The sequence below is a fragment of the Gobius niger genome, assembly GCF_951799975.1.
Source record: "Gobius niger genome assembly, chromosome: 15".
NCBI classification, from domain to species: domain Eukaryota; kingdom Metazoa; phylum Chordata; class Actinopteri; order Gobiiformes; family Gobiidae; genus Gobius; species Gobius niger.
The window spans coordinates 11996819-12015030 of NC_136866.1; the positions used below are offsets into that span (position 1 = coordinate 11996819).

Genomic DNA, 18212 nt, shown 5'->3' on the forward strand with positions numbered 1-18212 from the left:
TTTTAGATTTGGACAAACTAGGACAATTGTGCGCCATCTGGGAATGTAAATAGAGGTGTAGAAAATAGTTTAATGCCCCCAGTGACAAAAACGAAAGCGTCTCCCCCCCCTCCCTCCCCCTAAATCAATGAACATACCAAAGATTTACATATGTTAGGCTATTGTTGTTAGTGGCCACGGAAAAGAAAAAACAAAATGTACTGTAAACAATAATAATGTCGATATTTGAAGCCACATTGCGGAATACGATGATAAATAGGTTACAATAAGTTAAGTTAAAAATTAAGATTAAAACAAAAAGATGCCATTACAGCAGGTTATCAAAATCTTGTATTTGGATGAAGATGGTGCAAATTCTCAGTCACCCAGGTAGTCAATCCTACTTTCAAGGTTTCAAAACAATTCTACCGACCCTCGAAGGTGACTGAGAGAACTGCACACATCAATGATCACAAACATGTTTAAGCACTCCAAAAACACTACAAATGTGATCAATTTCTTAAAGCGATAGTCTGTAAGAAAAATGAGGAGAGAGAGAGACAGATTTCAAAATCAAGTCCCGCCCCTGTCCCCTCCTGATTGGGCCTGAAAGCCACTTCTAGTTTGCAAAATGAGGGGAGGTAGATAAAGGCTTCTATATTATCAATCAAGCTCCCGCCCCTCTCCCTCCTGATTGGACAAACAAACGGGACAGGCCGGATCACAAGAAAGCTCATTGGTCAAAGTGATGGCACTGGGCATAATGATTAGGCGCTCAATTATACACAATCTTATGCGTTTGTAAAACATTTCACTTTAAACCTGCCACTACAGAAACTGCCCTGCCTCTGAAATACTGCATCTTGGTGTATCTAAGTAGAGTTGTCAGCTATACAGAATGAAATAAATGTTGATATTCTTGTTCTATTTACCGGGTGAAATGTTCCGCAATGTGGCTTTAAATTCATGCAACGCATCACTTTGATTTAACTCCATTTTCCACAGTATTTGTGACGTCCACCTGAAGCATCGGTGCATTAACAATCATTCACAAACTGCAAACTCCCTCACGACACAGAAAAAAATGCAGGAGAATGCATTTGTGATTCCCAGTTACACCGTTGTCCTGCCGGGGGTTTCAGCTGTAACCCGATCTCCGGTCGGTCAGCATCAATAATAAAGGGATAATTTAGACTGGCCCCTGCAGGATCCACCTGACCCCCATATAGGCACCGTCAGTAAACCCTGTGCCACTGAGCCGTGCACCACAGTGAGGTCCACACACAGAGCAGGTAGATTCAGTTCTCAATACGCTTTTCTCATACACTTTTCACATGTTTCAGAAGCTTTTACCTTTGTACAGACAGTAAGAGAATTTGCTGAAGGATTTTAGCGGAAATGAATGAAGTTTAATATTCGATCAAATATCCAGCAGACTGGTAACACATTTTCCACTTTTTTTCACCTTCTTATTTAAGTCCCACTGTGATTCCTATCCGGGGATTCCTTGCTCCAAAGGGGAACCTACTGTACATGTTTTTGTGGTAGGGAAGACCAGCACACCCAGAGGATACATGGGACAACATGCATTACTTACTTCCTACTCATTGTAGCAGAAAAAGGAAACAAATATAAACACAGATCTAGCTTAAAATCCTTCAGCAACTGCCCTAATACCACACACATTGTAATATTATTTATAAGGCATTTGATTCAGCGGAAAGACAGTAATTATAAAGGTCGTCATTCTAGCCTCAGTTAAGAGCCACCTCTGACCATAGACACACAACAAACTGTACAATAGATTCAACATTGTATCTACTTTTCCCTACAGCACGGACACACATGTAATTATCCTCGACAGTCCAAAATCCTGCGTAAATTCCAACAGGTTTCGCTGTTTTGACTCTTCCTCGGGGCAGTCTGTGAGCTCATGCACAGGTTGGAGGAGTGGTGAGTGTAGTTCTCGTAAAGTGGGACATTGGTGAAACACGTAGGATGATGTCCGAGAAGTTGTCCTTGTAATAAATAAAGTCATTTGAATAAATAATAAAAAAGTCCTGGATAGACGTGTTTCATTGTGCCACAGCAGGTGTTTGACATGCCACCAAAGAACCATTGGACGAAGACGACAGAAGTGATTTCTGGGTCTGGCACCTGTGAAAAAGAAAGAAACATATACTGTATCGTCCTCATATAGCTGATTAAACATGCAAAACCCTTCGAGGATTAACCTATAGCAGATCTGCTCGGAATTTAGGAGATACATGATGAGATTAGGAAAGCTTAGAAGGTAAGGATTATACAGATAAATCCAAGCAACTCTAAGCCTATTAAAGGCCTTACAGCCCGGAACTGGGAAAAATTAGCAAAACTGAAACGGCTCATTCTAAGGAGGTTTCTGATATTACCATGTGTAAAACAATGCATTAACAAGAGCCCTACTCATTATGGGTATTGTCACTCAAACTTTCAGCTCTTTCTATACAGTATACCTTCCTCATAATTTGCCTTCTAACCTGCTGTGCTCCATGTTGACTTGATACAGATTTTATTTGTAGGGGCATGAGACTGGAACACAATGTACACGTGCTACATGTATTGTGCTAGACGACTTATTTGTAGATACTAAATATATACAGTGATGCTAACAATCTACCTATTCCATAAAAAAAATGAATGATTCCTGTTTATATTTTTCAACAAATTAAAAATGGCCCAAAGGAGTTGCACACTGACCAGGAGCTGGACTTGCAGATGCCTCTGTCCTTGGTGGGGGAGCTGTCCTGAGATGGGCTCTGGTTGGGGTCGGTGTCGGAGCTTCGGTCCGGAGAGCTGATGTTCAGAGGGTTCATGTCCAGCTCCAGAAACATGATGTTCTCAGCCTTAACGCAATAAAAACACAGTGAGGATCATCGTCCTCGGTTTAACCTCTTAACCCCGCCTTAACCAAGTGCATTTTCTCCAGTTCAGCTTTACCCATATCTGAAATGTTGCAGCCTTTAGCCTTTAGGCCAGAGTAATGCCTCATTTGAAAGCCTACAAAACTCATTTAAACTGATCTTTTTCCTTGCCTTGTTGCTGCTGTATTTTTGTCACTTTTTTGTCATGCATTTTTTGTTACTCTTCTGTTTCTCTTTTGTAGCGTTTTTTTGTGCTTTTTCACCACAGTTTTGGTTGCTTTTTTGACGCGCTTATGTTGTGTTTTCACCCTCATTTTCGGCTAATTTTGTTGCTATTTCGACACATTTTTGCCAAGAATCTTTTAGATTTGGGTAAAGTCGAACTGGAGAAAATGTGCTATAAGTAATACCTATCTGCTCTGCTGTCAATTTGACTATGACTTGTGATTACTATATGCTAACGGGATAGCACAAAGATGTAAATGAGGCAAATATGTAAAAAAAAAACAAGAGAAAGAGGAGCACGCTAACCCTGTATCTGGTGGTAGGGCCCATCGTCATGGCGACTCTGGCAAATTGTGTGATTGGGCGTTTGTATCCAACAGCCGAGGCAGGTCTTTTCTTCATCTGGGAGGATTTTCTGCACAAACAAGAGAGAGAGACTAAATCAATAATGCACGAGGCTCAAAAACAACATGAGCGTAAAATATTCACAACAATGAAATCACTTTTCCAGGGACACAAACCTTTCTGACGGGACGAGGGGCTGGAACTTCCACTGGTCCTCCTCCGGGTCGAAGGTCAGCCTGTTCATGATTTTGTTCTTTTCCTCCGGTGGGATGAAGTTCTCAATGATCAAATATCTGTAAAAAAGAAAGAAAAAAAAAAGTCAAATGATTTCTTTAAATATTTACACACAACTTTTCACTTCTTCTAACTATCTTCTCATGAGGCGTGAATCATAAGTGTTGCAATTATTTCCCCTTCACTTCCTGTACCCGCACTCACTTGAATTTGAGCTCCCGCGTGAGTTCGTTCTGGGTCTGCTCCAGCTCCTGCCGGCTCCTCACGTGCTCGTCGTTCACGTCTTTTATCTCCGTCTTGAGGCACTGGAGTTTGGCGTACAACTACAACAAAGCCACGAGCGGAAAGAGAGAGTCAGCGCGGAGCAGGGGCTGAAAGGACCGGGCTTGGATAGGCCGGAGCCGGTCGTCCGTAGCAACAGCGCCGGCCAGCCAATGGGGTGCAGTGTACAGAGGTCTCTCTGCTTTCAAGGCATCAAAATGATTTATTCTTGACTTCTCATTCAAGATTCACTTGACCTCGAAGTCAAGCTAATAATCATGGGCTTCAGATTAGGGCTGCACATTGTATCGCAAAATTGTTGTTATTGAATCATCAGCAGCTGTACATATGTTGTTCTGTCACTGTTTTTACTTTATTTTTATTTTTTTCATGTTTTGGTCGCTCTGATGTAACTTACGTACTGTGTTTTATTGTGCAGCCCTACTCCGGATGTTTTTTTTTGCATTTTATTCTTTCATAAATACCCTTTCCAGAGCTCTGGGCATTGTATCCCTTCCTATAAACACGATTTCCTCTCTGAGTCATTGAGTTCATGCAGAGTGAGATGTGCAGATGGTAAACTTGTGCGTTAGAGTGAATAGGAATCGGATTTTATCATTAAGAGTTACAAGGTTATCCAGATTGTCATAGCCAAATATGACCTGATGAGGTTAGTCCTGCGGGGAAACAAGGAAAATGGTGAGTTCTGACTGTGCTTTCTCTCTCTGGACATTCAGTCAGTAAAGACATCCACGTGGTTAGTCGGGGAGGTACGAGGCCCAAGACAGCAGTCATTTGGGAGGCAGAGGAGGGCAGGCGGCAGGACAAACCTTCAGATACTAAAGAGGGTCCAGATGGATCAAGTGTCCAAGTCAGGGGTCAACACACGGGTGGACAAGGATATACAGTATAGGCAGATCAGGACAAAACAAAATTGTGTTATGTTAAAAAAAGGTTGCTTTGATTGCAGCGTTCGAGTAAATAAGCTTGAGATTTTCTTTAAGTATTGAGTATTGTATTATGTGGTTAAATTTCATTCATTCATCGCTTTTCATGTTATAGCAACTAAAGATCTTGTGCAGACACTCTCGGTATGACATTTTCAATACTAACTACCTACTAAGCTACTTATGAACAGCTACTCCCTCTCATTCAACATAACTTAAAAGTTACATATTCAACAATATGTAATATAGGGTTTCAAAGTCGCCAAATGAGTTGTTTTAGTTGAGGACAGTTTCAACTCTCTTTTCTCTGTTGCCTCTTATTGACTTTGAAAACATCCGCAATCATGTGAACTCCTGGAAACACAAACAACAATAGGCTGTAGTGCATAAATAAAAGTAAATATACATGCCTTTCAGTCACGTGACTTTTGTTGTTATGGCCGCCATCTTGGAGACCTCTGGCTGGTGTATATCATATCAAACTATGCATCTCCACTGACTGAAGTCAAGATGCTACATCCAAAAATAGCACACGTCATGCAGATGAACAGAGCTGATACTGATGAGAAAACTGAAAACTTAGGATGTGGTCCTTATAAACTGCCTGGAGAGTTACTGACACATAAAAGCAGCGACGCCTGCCATCATGGCAGTGCCATGGATAACATTTGTGGACACTAGCTACAGCTGCTGAGCTACAAACCTCCAAGAGAAAGCGCTCGGCCTGAACCACACTCAAAACATCTAGCCTTGGATACAACATGTGATAGAGCTAAGAGCTCTACTGTAGTATTTCCTCAGTGTTCATAGATGTGAGCCACATATGTGTTTATTATGTTGAGGCTAACCGCGGTAGAATGCTAACGTCTACAGCAGCTTAAACACTGACTCAGACTGAGGCTCTATCACACATGAGAAACTGTAAAATTCCCAGAGAAAATGTTCCGTTTCCTCTTTAATGTGTTTATTTAGTTTGAGGAGTGGAAGCAGATCTTTGGTAAATCCTGCCGTAGCTGGACTCAGCTGCTACATCTTTGCCTGATAAACAAAACCACATACTGGTCTGTTTATATGAGCATGTGCTTTGTCTTTTTACTGTTACCTTCCTGAGCAATGATTGCATATAAAATGCTACTGTCAATCAGTTGTCCTTTACTTTCATCCTGAGTTGAGCTATTGTTACTTGTTGTCGTGCAGAATAATTCCACTTCGGTCTTCAAAATGGCGGCCTTAACTATGCGTGATGTCACAGGAAACGTGTGTATATACATACAAATTTTACTAGGATTCCGAATATGCAGAAATGTAAAAATATTGTTACCTTTTTGAGTTTCTTGGTCTTGGCCTCCACTTCCTGTTGTAGAGAAGTGAATGTGTCTCTGAGCTCCAGAGTCTCCTCGTCCCGAACCAACATCTGCTGCTGAATCTCCCGCTCCGTGCGCGTCTGTCCACATACAAACACATGCAAACAATGTCAAAAAGTCAATACTTTAATTCTATAAAAAAATAAGACAGATATCCCCATTAAGGGGAGATACTGAAATGAATAGATCATCCAGCACTGGAAATATGTTAATTATAACTTCAGGGGTTTCCCAGAACACTTATTTCACCACACAAAGGAAACTTTAGTTCACCTGGTCAGTAATCTCCTGTCTCTTCATCTCCAAGATCTTCTGCTGCTCGTTGGTGTGGTCCATGATGTTTTTGCCTCCCACCAGCAGCTTGCTCTCTATCGCCTGAAAAGCAAATCACTCACTCTTTACTATTTTTAAACACAGGACTGGCTTAGACTTTTGTGTTGTTTTGTGTTGTTGTGCTGAGACGTTTCGCCTTGAGGAGGTAATGTGAGGGAAATAGTGCAGACTTCTGCATCAATAAATCTGGATTTGGAGGTGAGGTTCTGTAGATAAATTCAGTGTATTTTTGAAGCAGCTCAGAGGGTCACTCTGAGTTCATGTGGATATTTAATATGTCTGTGTGGATCTCTTTGTACTGATAGTGTAACAACAAGCTGAACTCTGCAGGAAGTGAAAAATGGCTGAAAGAGAAGAGAATTTGAAATGTGTGCAATGTTTGACTTATGACGACCTACAGTAAATATGTCGGGCATATAAGTATAATATGTATTTGTAAGATACATTTTCATCATCCTTAACATGACACACCAAACAGTGAGCATCTACTATTCTGCTTCTGTTCATTAGAGATGATCAATTTCATAAATGTACATCTATTTTTACACTGATAAATCGCATCATTCTAGGGACTCAGTGGGATGTTCCTAAATAAAGGTTCAATAAAGGTCATTGCTCAAGTAAGTCTGAAAATGCAGTAAACGTATAATCCAGGGGTGTTTGTCCTTGACATGAGTAGAAAAAAGAACTGGGTGACTGTGTTGCCATAGACTTGTAAAGGTTAAAAAGTGTTGTGCTGTTCACACTTTCATATTGATTTAGCTGTAAAGTAAAGCTGTTTTGACTGCAGTACAGTGGAAATAGGACTTTGGCCTTATCTAGTTTTGCAAATCACAAAAATCGAGCATGAATTAGAACAGAATTAAGACTAAAACACTGTCCTATATTATATTTTTTTCCATGATTTGGAAAAGCCCTATTTCAGTCCATCAGACATGGCAAAAACCCAGTGAGAGAGGTTTATGTGCTAATAAGCCCCATGTCTTTAGCGTCTCATGTATCCATGACAACAGTGCCTGAGGTCATGTGACATAAGGAGTCGCACATCCATAACTGCACTTGCGCTGCAGTGACAGGGCAATGGCTGTGTCTGCAGGGCACGACTGTAAGCCCAGAGTGAACAGCATTGTAGGGGCACACAGAGGAGAGGCCACATTCCTCCCACATAGAGCCTATGGATATGCCACACACATGATCCGCTAATTGTGCGACATGCTCCAGAGTACAGTGGAGTCCTTCAGAGACATTATAGAAAGCCTCTTTGTTTGCAATGGCCTTTGTGCTGCTCTCCTCCGCGCATTGTGTGTTGTCATATCTGGTCAGCCTCGTTATTAAAAGCCCCATTCATGACAGGGATGCTCAGCCCGCTCTCATCTCGGTACAATGATGAGTCAAGCCTATAATAGTAGGAAGCTCAACGCTATTTTGAACTGGATAAACAATCCATGTGAAGCGCATTGGTGAACAGGTAACTTTATGATAATGTTCGGTCGGGCCCTCAGCAAGTTAACGAAACAACTTCCACAGAAACTGACAAGTAAATGCTGAATAAAATAGTAAAAAAAAAAGATTTCTCTCCGCGCGTTGAATCGGCTCATTCACACATTCCTTTGGCTGTGACTGGTCCTTTTGCTGCTGGGTACATGATCATTGAGGAAGTGCACGAGATAATCTGCCCTTCCTCAGCCAATCACAGGAGCCTCGTGGACGTCTGGAGAACTGCTCTTAAATACTGCACAATGAGGACAAGTCTTGTGAGTGCGATTGGAGAGACAGAAAACAGGCAAAGAGAAGACGCAGGCAGGGAGATAAAAAGGTCACGCTGTCTCCAGGAATCAGCCGGTCGATATGAGAAGCAGAACATAATGGTACAATCGTATTACGGCTCAATTATCTTTAGAAATATTTCTGTAACACATCAGCGTGCATACAGAGATCATTTTACTTCAGGATATGAAACAATCTACAGACAAAATCCTACAATAAGAGAGCCAAGGTACAACTGCCGAGTCACGACTGGTGAGTTTATCTCATGTAAGAACAGTACATTTGAAAAAGTGCATTAAACATTGCGTCTGTTTAATGGAGGGATTTGCTTAGTGCCTTCTCTAGTGCACGAGCATTGGGCTTTTACACGGCTTGATAAGATGTTATAATAAATTATTCATATGTTTAGTAATTGTTCTCTATATTTTATGAGGCGTCAGAGGGATTTATTCTTGGACTACTTTTGCATCGCTGTTTGATAATAAAAATAAAAATAAACATTTACAGTAAAGATTGGATTTCTTTATGGCGGTGTCCTCAACAAACAGCATCAGATCCCCCAAACTCCAGTTAAAAACAGACACACACTCATCAATATTTCAGAGCGATGGAGCAGAGATGAGCGCACACCTTATGTCTGATGAGGACTCACTGGTGGGCTATAGAGAGAGGCATGCTTAAGATTATACTCATTTGATTCAATCCCATAGTTTCGTGCAGACATTATAGGCCCAACCAGCTCCACTGTACGTTCAGCATGTCAACATACACAATGGCTTCCCTCTTTGGACCCAGGCCTTTCCTTTTCTAATTAGACAGGAAGGCAGCTCCATAAACAGGAAGCACAGTCACTCAATCCATGAACCACTCACTGTCTGTGTGTGAGGCATGCTGCTGTTTGAGACCAGTCCAGCACTTTGAATAGAACTTAGATTTGTTTTTTGAGTATTCTTCTGCCAAATGATCCATGTGAAATCATATTACTACAGAGGACATGCTCTTTTTTTTATTCCAAACTGAGTGTCCAAACCAATAATATTTATAGTTAGTACAATAGTATAAGTTTATACCTCAACATTTGACTTCTGTCGCACTACTGACATAATCTGCTAACCCTCAAGCTAAATCCCAAATGTGAAGCTGTGTGCACAATATTTGACTCCAGGCTAAACGAAAACACCATTTGCTTTTTGTGTGTAGTGAAGGAAATTTAGGTGCTGAATTGGCCCATAGAAAAACAAAGAAATGGCTTTAGCTACCTGAGCCTGTTCTTACAAGTGCGTACTTATATTAGCAAGCGGTTTCCCGGACCTGTTTGAATTGAGCTTTCTTACCCATTGAAATGAATGGTGAAGTCAGGCCCGATAATTAAGTATGGCGAGGAATGACAAGTCCGTTTTATGGCATTTACATCATTTCTGTGGTTTCTCCATCAATAACATTTTATAAGATGACGTTTAGAATCGGATGTGTAGACGAAAAGCAGAAAGTTTAATATGATTTAGCCTTTAGCTCAGGGGCAGCTTTTATACGCCAATTCTCATCCAAAATAAAATCTAGAAAGGTCTGCACATTCATTCATGATTTCTAACAGGGCTTTGACCTCACCTAAATGTGGTCTATGGGTAGACAACAGCTGAAAACGTCTGTCTCTTTCATTATTTGCGATGTTTGATGGCTAAGTGCTAACGGTTATAGGAAAAATACATTGAAAAGGCTAACAGACTCGGATTAGCCAGCCTGCTAACTGTCCATGCAGGTTAGGATCAAATGCTGCTTCTTTTTATTTCTATGACATAACGGTGTTTAAAAAAAAAACAAGCTGAAAGATGAAATATATCTCTAAGTGGTTGTTATGAAAGACTTGTGTGAAAGTTAGGGCTGCAGCTCAGTTCTGACCCAGAAAAAGTGGATCTAAGAATAGTCCAGTGGAGCGGGAGAAGCATACCCAGGGAAGCTCTACATAATAGACGGCACTGGACGCACTCATAATAAGCGACTGAAAAAGAGTTTCGAAAGCACTTAGCGTTTAGATTGTACTGCAGTCCATTGGTGTGTTTCCCTCAAAAAGCCCTTAGTCCTTCAACAGGGGCATATAATAACTAAACAAAAACAGCCATGGGAAAAAGGGAGCACCTCGGGCTGAAATCAATGCTGACTTCAAATTGCCCGGTGATTTGGTGTCCTTCTGGTTTGTGATGTGGAGACCTTGAAGAACCCCTCCCCCCAAAAACACACTGCAGCGGCATGTGCGCTGTGCAGTCAGGTGAGGAGAGAGCGGGAGATCATTTTGACTCCAAATATGAGGATTACAATTCAAGTCTGCCCCAGACTGCTGTAAATCATCATTTGGGCAGGCTACATTTTACATGTAAATATATGGTGTTGAAAATAGGTTAAAAATATCATAAATGTGTATAAATTTCCCATTTGTCTTTTCCCTTTGGCTTCTTTGTTTCATGGTTGGTTAATTTTTGTGAAGCCCTGTGAGGCGACTACACAAAAATGGATTTAATCTTCTTTTATAAGTTGGTTTGGGCTTCTATAATGAGACAATGACAGAAAACTATTCACTAATTATCCAACATAAACAACTGATAATGTTGCAAGCCACAGCCTCTTTCCTGAGATGAACAAATACAGTCAAGCAACTGTGTATCTGTGATGTTGAGTGCATTATTCACCTTTGCCATAGGTATATTAGAGTTTATAATTTAAAACATATTTTCTGAGCTTCAAAATGGACAATGGCAAGCTGGATTTAGCAATCAGGCATACTAGGCATTCAGATCAAATCAATATTTTTTTTTATCTGTTACTTAGTCCAAACTGCGAGTACACAGCCACGTTTCTGCATAAACTACGACTGACCGCTTTTATCTTTGCTGTGGTCACAGCCTTTGATTACATTAGCTTGCTTTACAAGCGCGTCCCCTTCCGGCTCACATCAAATCAATTACTGGGCCACTGTAAGGTCTCAGAGCTTCAAGTGTGACTGCAATTTATCATCACTCACAACATGGCAGCGAAGGTTACAGAAGAAACCCTGTGATGCTGCGAAGTCACACCTTACAGACAAGCTGCAGTTTGATATGTAGGAAATGTTGGTTCATTTTTCAACAGAATGGAACATTGTACATTATTTAGTAAAAGAAAGGAGTATGTCTGATGTTTTATTTTGATACTTAAGGCTGTTCAATGTCGAATTGTGACGAATCTTTAAGACTTGCTCATTATTGTTTCATTGACATTTTGCAACCACTACAATGGCAGTTCAAATAATAAAGACAAACCTGCTGAACTAGCACTGACGACGCAGTTTCATGACCTACTTAAACTCGACGGCGCGACAAGGATGAAGAAAGCACACGGAGAGTCAGCGGCTTCTCAAGTCGCTTTTATCTGACATTTTCAAATTCACTCTCGCTGGCATTTACCGCTGTCTGCTCTCTCCATCTTTCCCATCACCGTGCCTGGCTGCCTCCGTCCTCAGCAACCTCGCTCTCATTGGTCGGGAGCGCAGAAGAGAAAAATGGTGCCTGTAGGTCGTGAGCTGTGATTGGCCGGCTTATATTAGATACTGGAGAGGGATGTCAGGCAGGAAGGTGGAAAAGAATACAGTACGGGTTTGTATTATTTCGTTATAATAACAAGATTAGAATTGGATATTATTTAGGATGGGCCAAGCGTTATCATTTTATGTCTTTACTGATTGTAATTAGCCATCCCTTCATCTACATGGAGGAACTCGAGAGTGATGTATGAACACACAGATGACTTCACACCAGGGTTTTGCCCCTCGGTGGTTTGACCGACCGAGAGGAGAGAGGAAACCTGAGCTACAGTCATCACCAAAGACATGAAAGCGCTCGGTCTGAATGATGCAGTACATACGCACACATTAGCATCACCTCGCGGGACTTTCCTTTGACCAGAAACCTGCTCCCAAAGAGGAACCGGGCAAATATGCTGAGACGGCCATTTTCAACGAGAAATAATAGACCACAGTCGAATCAGCAGCTTTGAAGAACAGACAATGCTCCTTCTGACTGTAAATCTATTTCCATTGTTCTCAAGGCAGTGGCATCTGCGTTACCAAATCCAGATGGTTGTCCCTCCCCTGGTACTGTACTATAGTAGAATGCATGTCTGAGTAAATAAATGACTGGTGGGTGACAAACAGAGGTGCGAGGCCCAAAAATATGAATGTGTGGCTGCAAAATAACTTAAGTGACTAAATTTGTGGATTATGAAAACTGGAATATGAACTGTCAAATATTATAAGACGCCATGGAGAAAGTACATTTTGCTATTTTGCTGTTTTTTAAGAATATTGAAGATTGTTGTCCTGTTGAGGTGAGAGGTAAATTGTTCCGAAGATTAACACAACCCAGTAGAAATTTTGCTGAATTCTGAAGGTACACTGCCTGACTAAAATAAGAGGCCACAAAAAATGATGTTTTGGTTGAAGCTTTGATCAAGCATTCGCTGTGGATTGTTTCAATAAGCTTCTGCATTGTAAAAAGATCCAGGGTCGCATTCATTTATCATCAAGATCTTGTATTGATGATGGGAGACTGCGACCGCTGCGCAAAGCCTTCTCCGGCACATCCCATAGACTCTCAATGGGGTTAAGATCTGGACTCTGTGGCCAAACCATGCATGAAAATGATGTCTCACGCTCCCTGACCCACTCTTTCACAATGTGAGCCTGATAATGAATCCTCGAATACGCCTGTGCCATCAGGGAAGAAGAAATCCACTGACGGAATAACTTGGTCATTCAGGGTGTTCAGCTGATCTCATTCCTTGGGCTCCATAGTGTTGCTGAACCTAGACCTGACCAAATGCAGAAACCACAGAAAACAACAATTAGCTAAACTCAGGTTTCTTTGTTTTTGGTCAGGAAGTATATTACTTAAACACTTGGGAATACCTGCTCAAAACACGTACAACATATTCAAAAAGCTCCTATAAAAAGCATTATAAAATTGGCAACATCTACAATGTACAATAATAAGTGCTCCCTGTTGCTAAAATTGCAAACAAAGAGCTACTTCCTTTAGGCATCTACTATTGTTCCCAAAGAAGTGACGTATTTGCTCTCTCTCTCTCTTCTCTTTGACCACAGAATGTACTGAACCCTGGGGCTGTTTGCTGCTCAGTAAAACTACCCCAGTCCGGTCTTGTCTGTGTGGGTCTGTGAAGTTATAGGCTGCAGTCTTTCTGCACGGGTGACTTATCGACTGGACCATGATTCAGAGCCAGTAATTAATCCGGCCTGACTATCCGGTTTTATTGGCTGACGTGTGATGGTGTGGGCCCGGACTTGAGGAAGTGGCATTTTAGACTCCAGAGGCCACAGCTCCTGTCTGAAGTCTGTCCAGTCAGCGTGAGAGTGCAGAGAGCAATTTACTGGTGAACATTTCAATATCGATGCTGGGAAATGAGGGTTTATCTCCATGAAATGGGCGACTGTGACTCAGGCAGTAGAGGATGATATGAAGACATGTTATGAAGTGGGATAAAAATGTTAATTATGTTCCAAGTTGTAATTCATCCACCCTTATGTTTGACCATTTTAACTGTTTATTGCTCTGGCCCAAATTTGGCATAACTTGACGTTTATGGATATGGTGGTAGTTCGAATCTTACTTTAGCCCAGACCTGGGCAAAGTACGGCCCGCGGGCCACATCCGGCCCGCGAGATGATTCAGTCCGGCCCATAACTTGTAGGGCATAAATTCATAAGCATGTCAAAAAAAAAAGTAAGTCTCTAGCTCATTCCTGTGCGGAGTTATGATTTTTTATTTTTTATTACCAGAATGCTCACTCCAGCCACTAGGGGGCAGATTAAATAAGAATAAAAGTAAAGAATTCCACAGGTGTCCAGCAAAAGGCACTGGCATAATAAGATATAAGGATATAAACAACACATTGTAGACAAGTGGGAAATGGACAGTCTGCCCCTGGGCAGCTGTGGCTACAATCCACGGAGTGCGGAGTGAATGAATATTGACTACAATGTAGGAGAGACTTGTGACACAGGCTTGTCAAGTGCAATAAGTGTGAGCCGTTTCTATGAGGCTGCAGTCCTGTCAGGCTCATCATTATAGATTTATTGAAAAAAAGTCCTCAATGTATTTTCCCAATCAAAACATTTTTATTTTTTTTGGAGCTTTTGTTTATGGACCCCGGCGATACACTCCCAATATATTTATATCCCGATATAAGTTTGAGTTATTGTTGGTGCGGCCCTCCGACTCAATTCAGGCTCCTCATGTGGCCCCTTATGAAAATGAATTGCCCACCCCTGCTTTAGCCAGTTCAGGCGGCATTGGTAAAACGCTTCACCCATGTCAGCCCCATAGAAAGGCACTACAGTATAATCCCAAATAAAAAGTCTTATCATCCTTGTCACAAACAAGCCAGATCTATACATCTGCATGAAAAAGAAGAAAAACAAAGCACTCTTTCTGTGTCAAAATTCTCTATTTAAATTCTCTAAAAAGATTTTATTTTAAGGGGAATAATAGCACCATCTAAACACAGAACAATCATTTTACACAATGTCCCAAGCACTTTGATATTGGACTCTCTAAAACGTATCCAAATAGGACCTTTTGTTATATGTTGCCTGCAGCCTCTATGAAGTTCAAAAATGTCTGTTTTACGATCCACATATATTTAGTTTAGTGAAGGACTCTTTAGGGAAGGTTTTAATCACTACACAATGAGCACTGTAGCATCATGGTGGAAATAAATGAGAAGTGGGTCACCTCCAGAGCCTTGGCACTGATTAAAAGGACTTCACCAGAGAACAGTAAATGTTTTGGTTAGTGGTGGGCAGTGAGAGCTATTTCTATTTTGGGATACGCTGTGCTAACTTTAACAGCCTTTTCTATTTTACGGCAATGTTATTAATGAGGCATAACATTATTAACACATTTTATTGCAACTCTCCAGGAAGTACAAAATATTCTATCTTCATGGGGTCTTTATTTCTGCAATCCCTATAGTGTATTCTCTCAGATGTTAATGCTCCTAGATGTGTTTAAACATGCACTGTAACCTGTGGTTAGGTGATGCTGATGACACCTTGATAAAAATGGAAAGGCTAAAATTATTGCAGTTTTCTCAGCTCACTTGAGGACAGATTATTACTAAAAGTAAATCTGAATTTCTATAGCAAATTGTCCAAATTCTTGCTTAATTACTTAATTTCTCTGATAGCTCAGAGGCTACAACATGTTGCAGAACGGTACGTGTTCACAGAGTCTGTTCACGTAGTAAGAAGTAGTGTGAGTGCAAACTGCTCAAGTGACCAGGGTCATTTTCAGCAGATTTTGTGTGTTTTCACAGTAACCCAATCCTCCTAATGCTGATAAAATGACTTTACAGCAGAGTAGTAGCATGGAGATAGGATGGTAAATACCATGATAATAAGGGAACAAGGATAATGCTTTGTTGCACTCTTGTTTCATATTATCACCAACAAAACATCAGCCATGTGTCCTAGTAACTGATGTAGGATTTTAGTAGAGTTGTCGTACTTTTGCGCAGATTCTTTTTATCTACTTCCCTGTCAAAGGATACTAATATTGATAAGTGGGACTATATGTCATTGTGTATGTCATGAGAGAGATCCAATGCCTCAACGTTGACTGACTCACCTTATATTTGGCCGTGAGCTGCTCGGTGGCTTCCTGCTCCTTCCGTAGATCTCCCATCATCCTCTCCTTCTCCCCTAGGAGCCTCTGCTTCTCCTCGGCCAATAGGAATCGATCTCCTTTGATGGCTTCTGTCTCCATTTCCAGCCTCCGCTCCTCCAGGGTCACATAATCCTCTCCATCCTTCTCCTCGTAGTCTTCCTCTCCTGCTGTATCCTCATCCCCGTCCCACACATCGCCATCTTTCTTCTGCTTGTTCCTCCACTTCCTATGGTTGAGCTGCGCTTTCAGCCGAGCAATCTCCTTTTGGAACTCTCTAAGGAGAGCATCTTTGGGGTCTTCATTGACTCTCGGTTGGTTTTGGATGTTCTTGGCTCGATTTGCGTACCTTAGTGTAGTCAGTGTTTCGTCATAGTGTTGAGGGGCCGGACCCAGGGTGGCAACCATGACAGTTTTGGCGTTACCACCTAAAGAGTCTTGCAAAAGTCGGGTCAATTTCGAATCTCGGTATGGTACATGTCCGCTCCTACCATCGGCCAAAGCTGAAATTACATTACCTAAAGCAGACAGGGATAAATTGATCTTCGCCGCCTCTTTTAGGCGCTCTCCTTGCACGCCTGTCTTGGCTTGTCGCTCGCTTCCAGCTAAGTCGACTAAGTTCAGACGCCCTACTCGGATGTGCTTTCTCCCATCTGGCCCAGGTTGGCTGCACTCCACTGTAATCAAAAATAAAGCGTGAGATCTTGAAGAATGCTCATTCATGTCCGTTGCCCCGACTGCCCTGACTTGGTTGCCCATATTCATAACTTCCTCTATTTCTTTGATGCTTTTGCAAACACAAGAAGTCAGGTCTCTAACATAAACGCCAGTATCAGGATTTTCCCTTAGCTCCAATCTCGTATTTGCATGGTTTGGATCTAGAAGGTCGCGGATCTCCTCGAGGTAGATCTCCAAGTAGGATGCCCGTACGAGATACTGCTTGTCCGATTGGGAGCGTGAAATGTGGGTGAAAATATGGTCAAAAGAGTTGGGGATCACACCTCTTTTTTCAGGGTCCATCCATGCCCCCTGCATGGTGTAAGTCTTACCGGTCCCGGTCTGTCCATAGGCAAATATGGTGCCATTAAACCCGTCAAGAACTGAGTCTATCAATGGCCTGACACTCTCCTCATATAGATCTCGTTGTTTGCAGTTGGAATCGTAGACGGCGTCAAACGTGAATGTCTTTAAAGGTTCACTGGGGGGCGCACGAGGGTTTCTGAGGATGACCTGCCCCAACTTCAGATCCATTTTTACAATCCCACCTGCAGGCCCATTGGACTCCTCTTTTCGGTTCAAAGGCCGGCATCGCACCACCACCTTCACACACTCACTGCTCTTCGTTTTTGACATGATTGATTTGTCTTGGAAAAAATACAAATGAATGTTAAAACTGTCTGAAGAGCGATGCTTGGATCACTACAATAAGAACCACCAATTGCGGTGGGGAAAAAACGATTGATGCTTGAATTATTAATTAAAAAAAATGTAAAAATAAATAAATAAATGTTTTCCTATTTTCTAATGGTCTCCCACAGAGACACTGTTGACATCTGTTTTAAAACAGCAGATCCAATCGCAAAGGCCAAGACAATACCATGTTTCATTTGCCAAAAGCTAATTATGAGTAATATTAGCTTTATAGACAATCGGTCATCTCACATACAGGATCGACGCTCCATCGCAGTCCCGCCAGACGTCCCCGCTGTGATTTGGTAAAAATGATCATTCCTGGAGATGACAGCGGGAACAATGACTTGAATATTTATATCATCCTGATGAAACCCGTTCAGAAGATCCGCTACACAGCCCTGTCCGCATCTTCTCGTCTCGTCTGCCTCGTCTTTTACAGGCTCCGGTGCGGGATAACAACCCAGTCATTCCAACACCACACCCCACATCACTGCGGAGGCGCTCGGAGCATCATGGGAAATGGAGTCTCCTCAAAATATAGGCTAATTAAGATTGCTGGAGCATAATGGCCTAGTTGTGGACAGGTTACTACTGCTGCATATGAATACTTACTAGAACTACTACTTCTTGCTATTCATTTCAGGTCTGACATTTATTCACAATATGTGGACCTGTGTAAACATGAATCTGGTCATTATAGCCTAATCATTCTGAGGTAAATAAACATACTTA

General features: G+C 41.6%; 1 protein-coding gene across 1 annotated transcript; it reads right to left on the reverse strand.

Annotated features, from left to right (window-relative positions):
* Positions 1 to 1574: 1574 nt before the first annotated feature.
* kif3ca (kinesin family member 3Ca) lies at positions 1575 to 17941 on the reverse strand. The gene is made up of 8 exons (XM_079572018.1): positions 16032 to 17941; positions 6532 to 6633; positions 6216 to 6338; positions 3891 to 4009; positions 3629 to 3745; positions 3414 to 3522; positions 2719 to 2864; positions 1575 to 2136 (listed from the first exon to the last, which is right to left on the reverse strand). The coding sequence occupies exons 1-8, from the start codon at positions 17418 to 17420 to the stop codon at positions 2055 to 2057; spliced, it is 2187 nt and encodes a 728-aa protein (XP_079428144.1). The 5' UTR covers positions 17421 to 17941; the 3' UTR covers positions 1575 to 2054.
* Positions 17942 to 18212: the final 271 nt, after the last annotated feature.

Bases quoted from the DNA above. Each gene is read 5' to 3' on its own strand.
- kif3ca (XM_079572018.1), bottom strand. From the start codon at position 17,420: ATGTCAAAAACGAAGAGCAGTGAGTGTGTGAAGGTGGTGGTGCGATGC. The intron at 6,634-16,031 runs GTGAGTCAGTCA...TTTGCTTTTCAG, and splicing joins AGCTCACGGCCAAATATAAG to GCGATAGAGAGCAAGCTGCT. The intron at 3,523-3,628 runs GTTTGTGTCCCT...TTGTTTGTGCAG, and splicing joins CCCCTCGTCCCGTCAGAAAG to AAAATCCTCCCAGATGAAGA.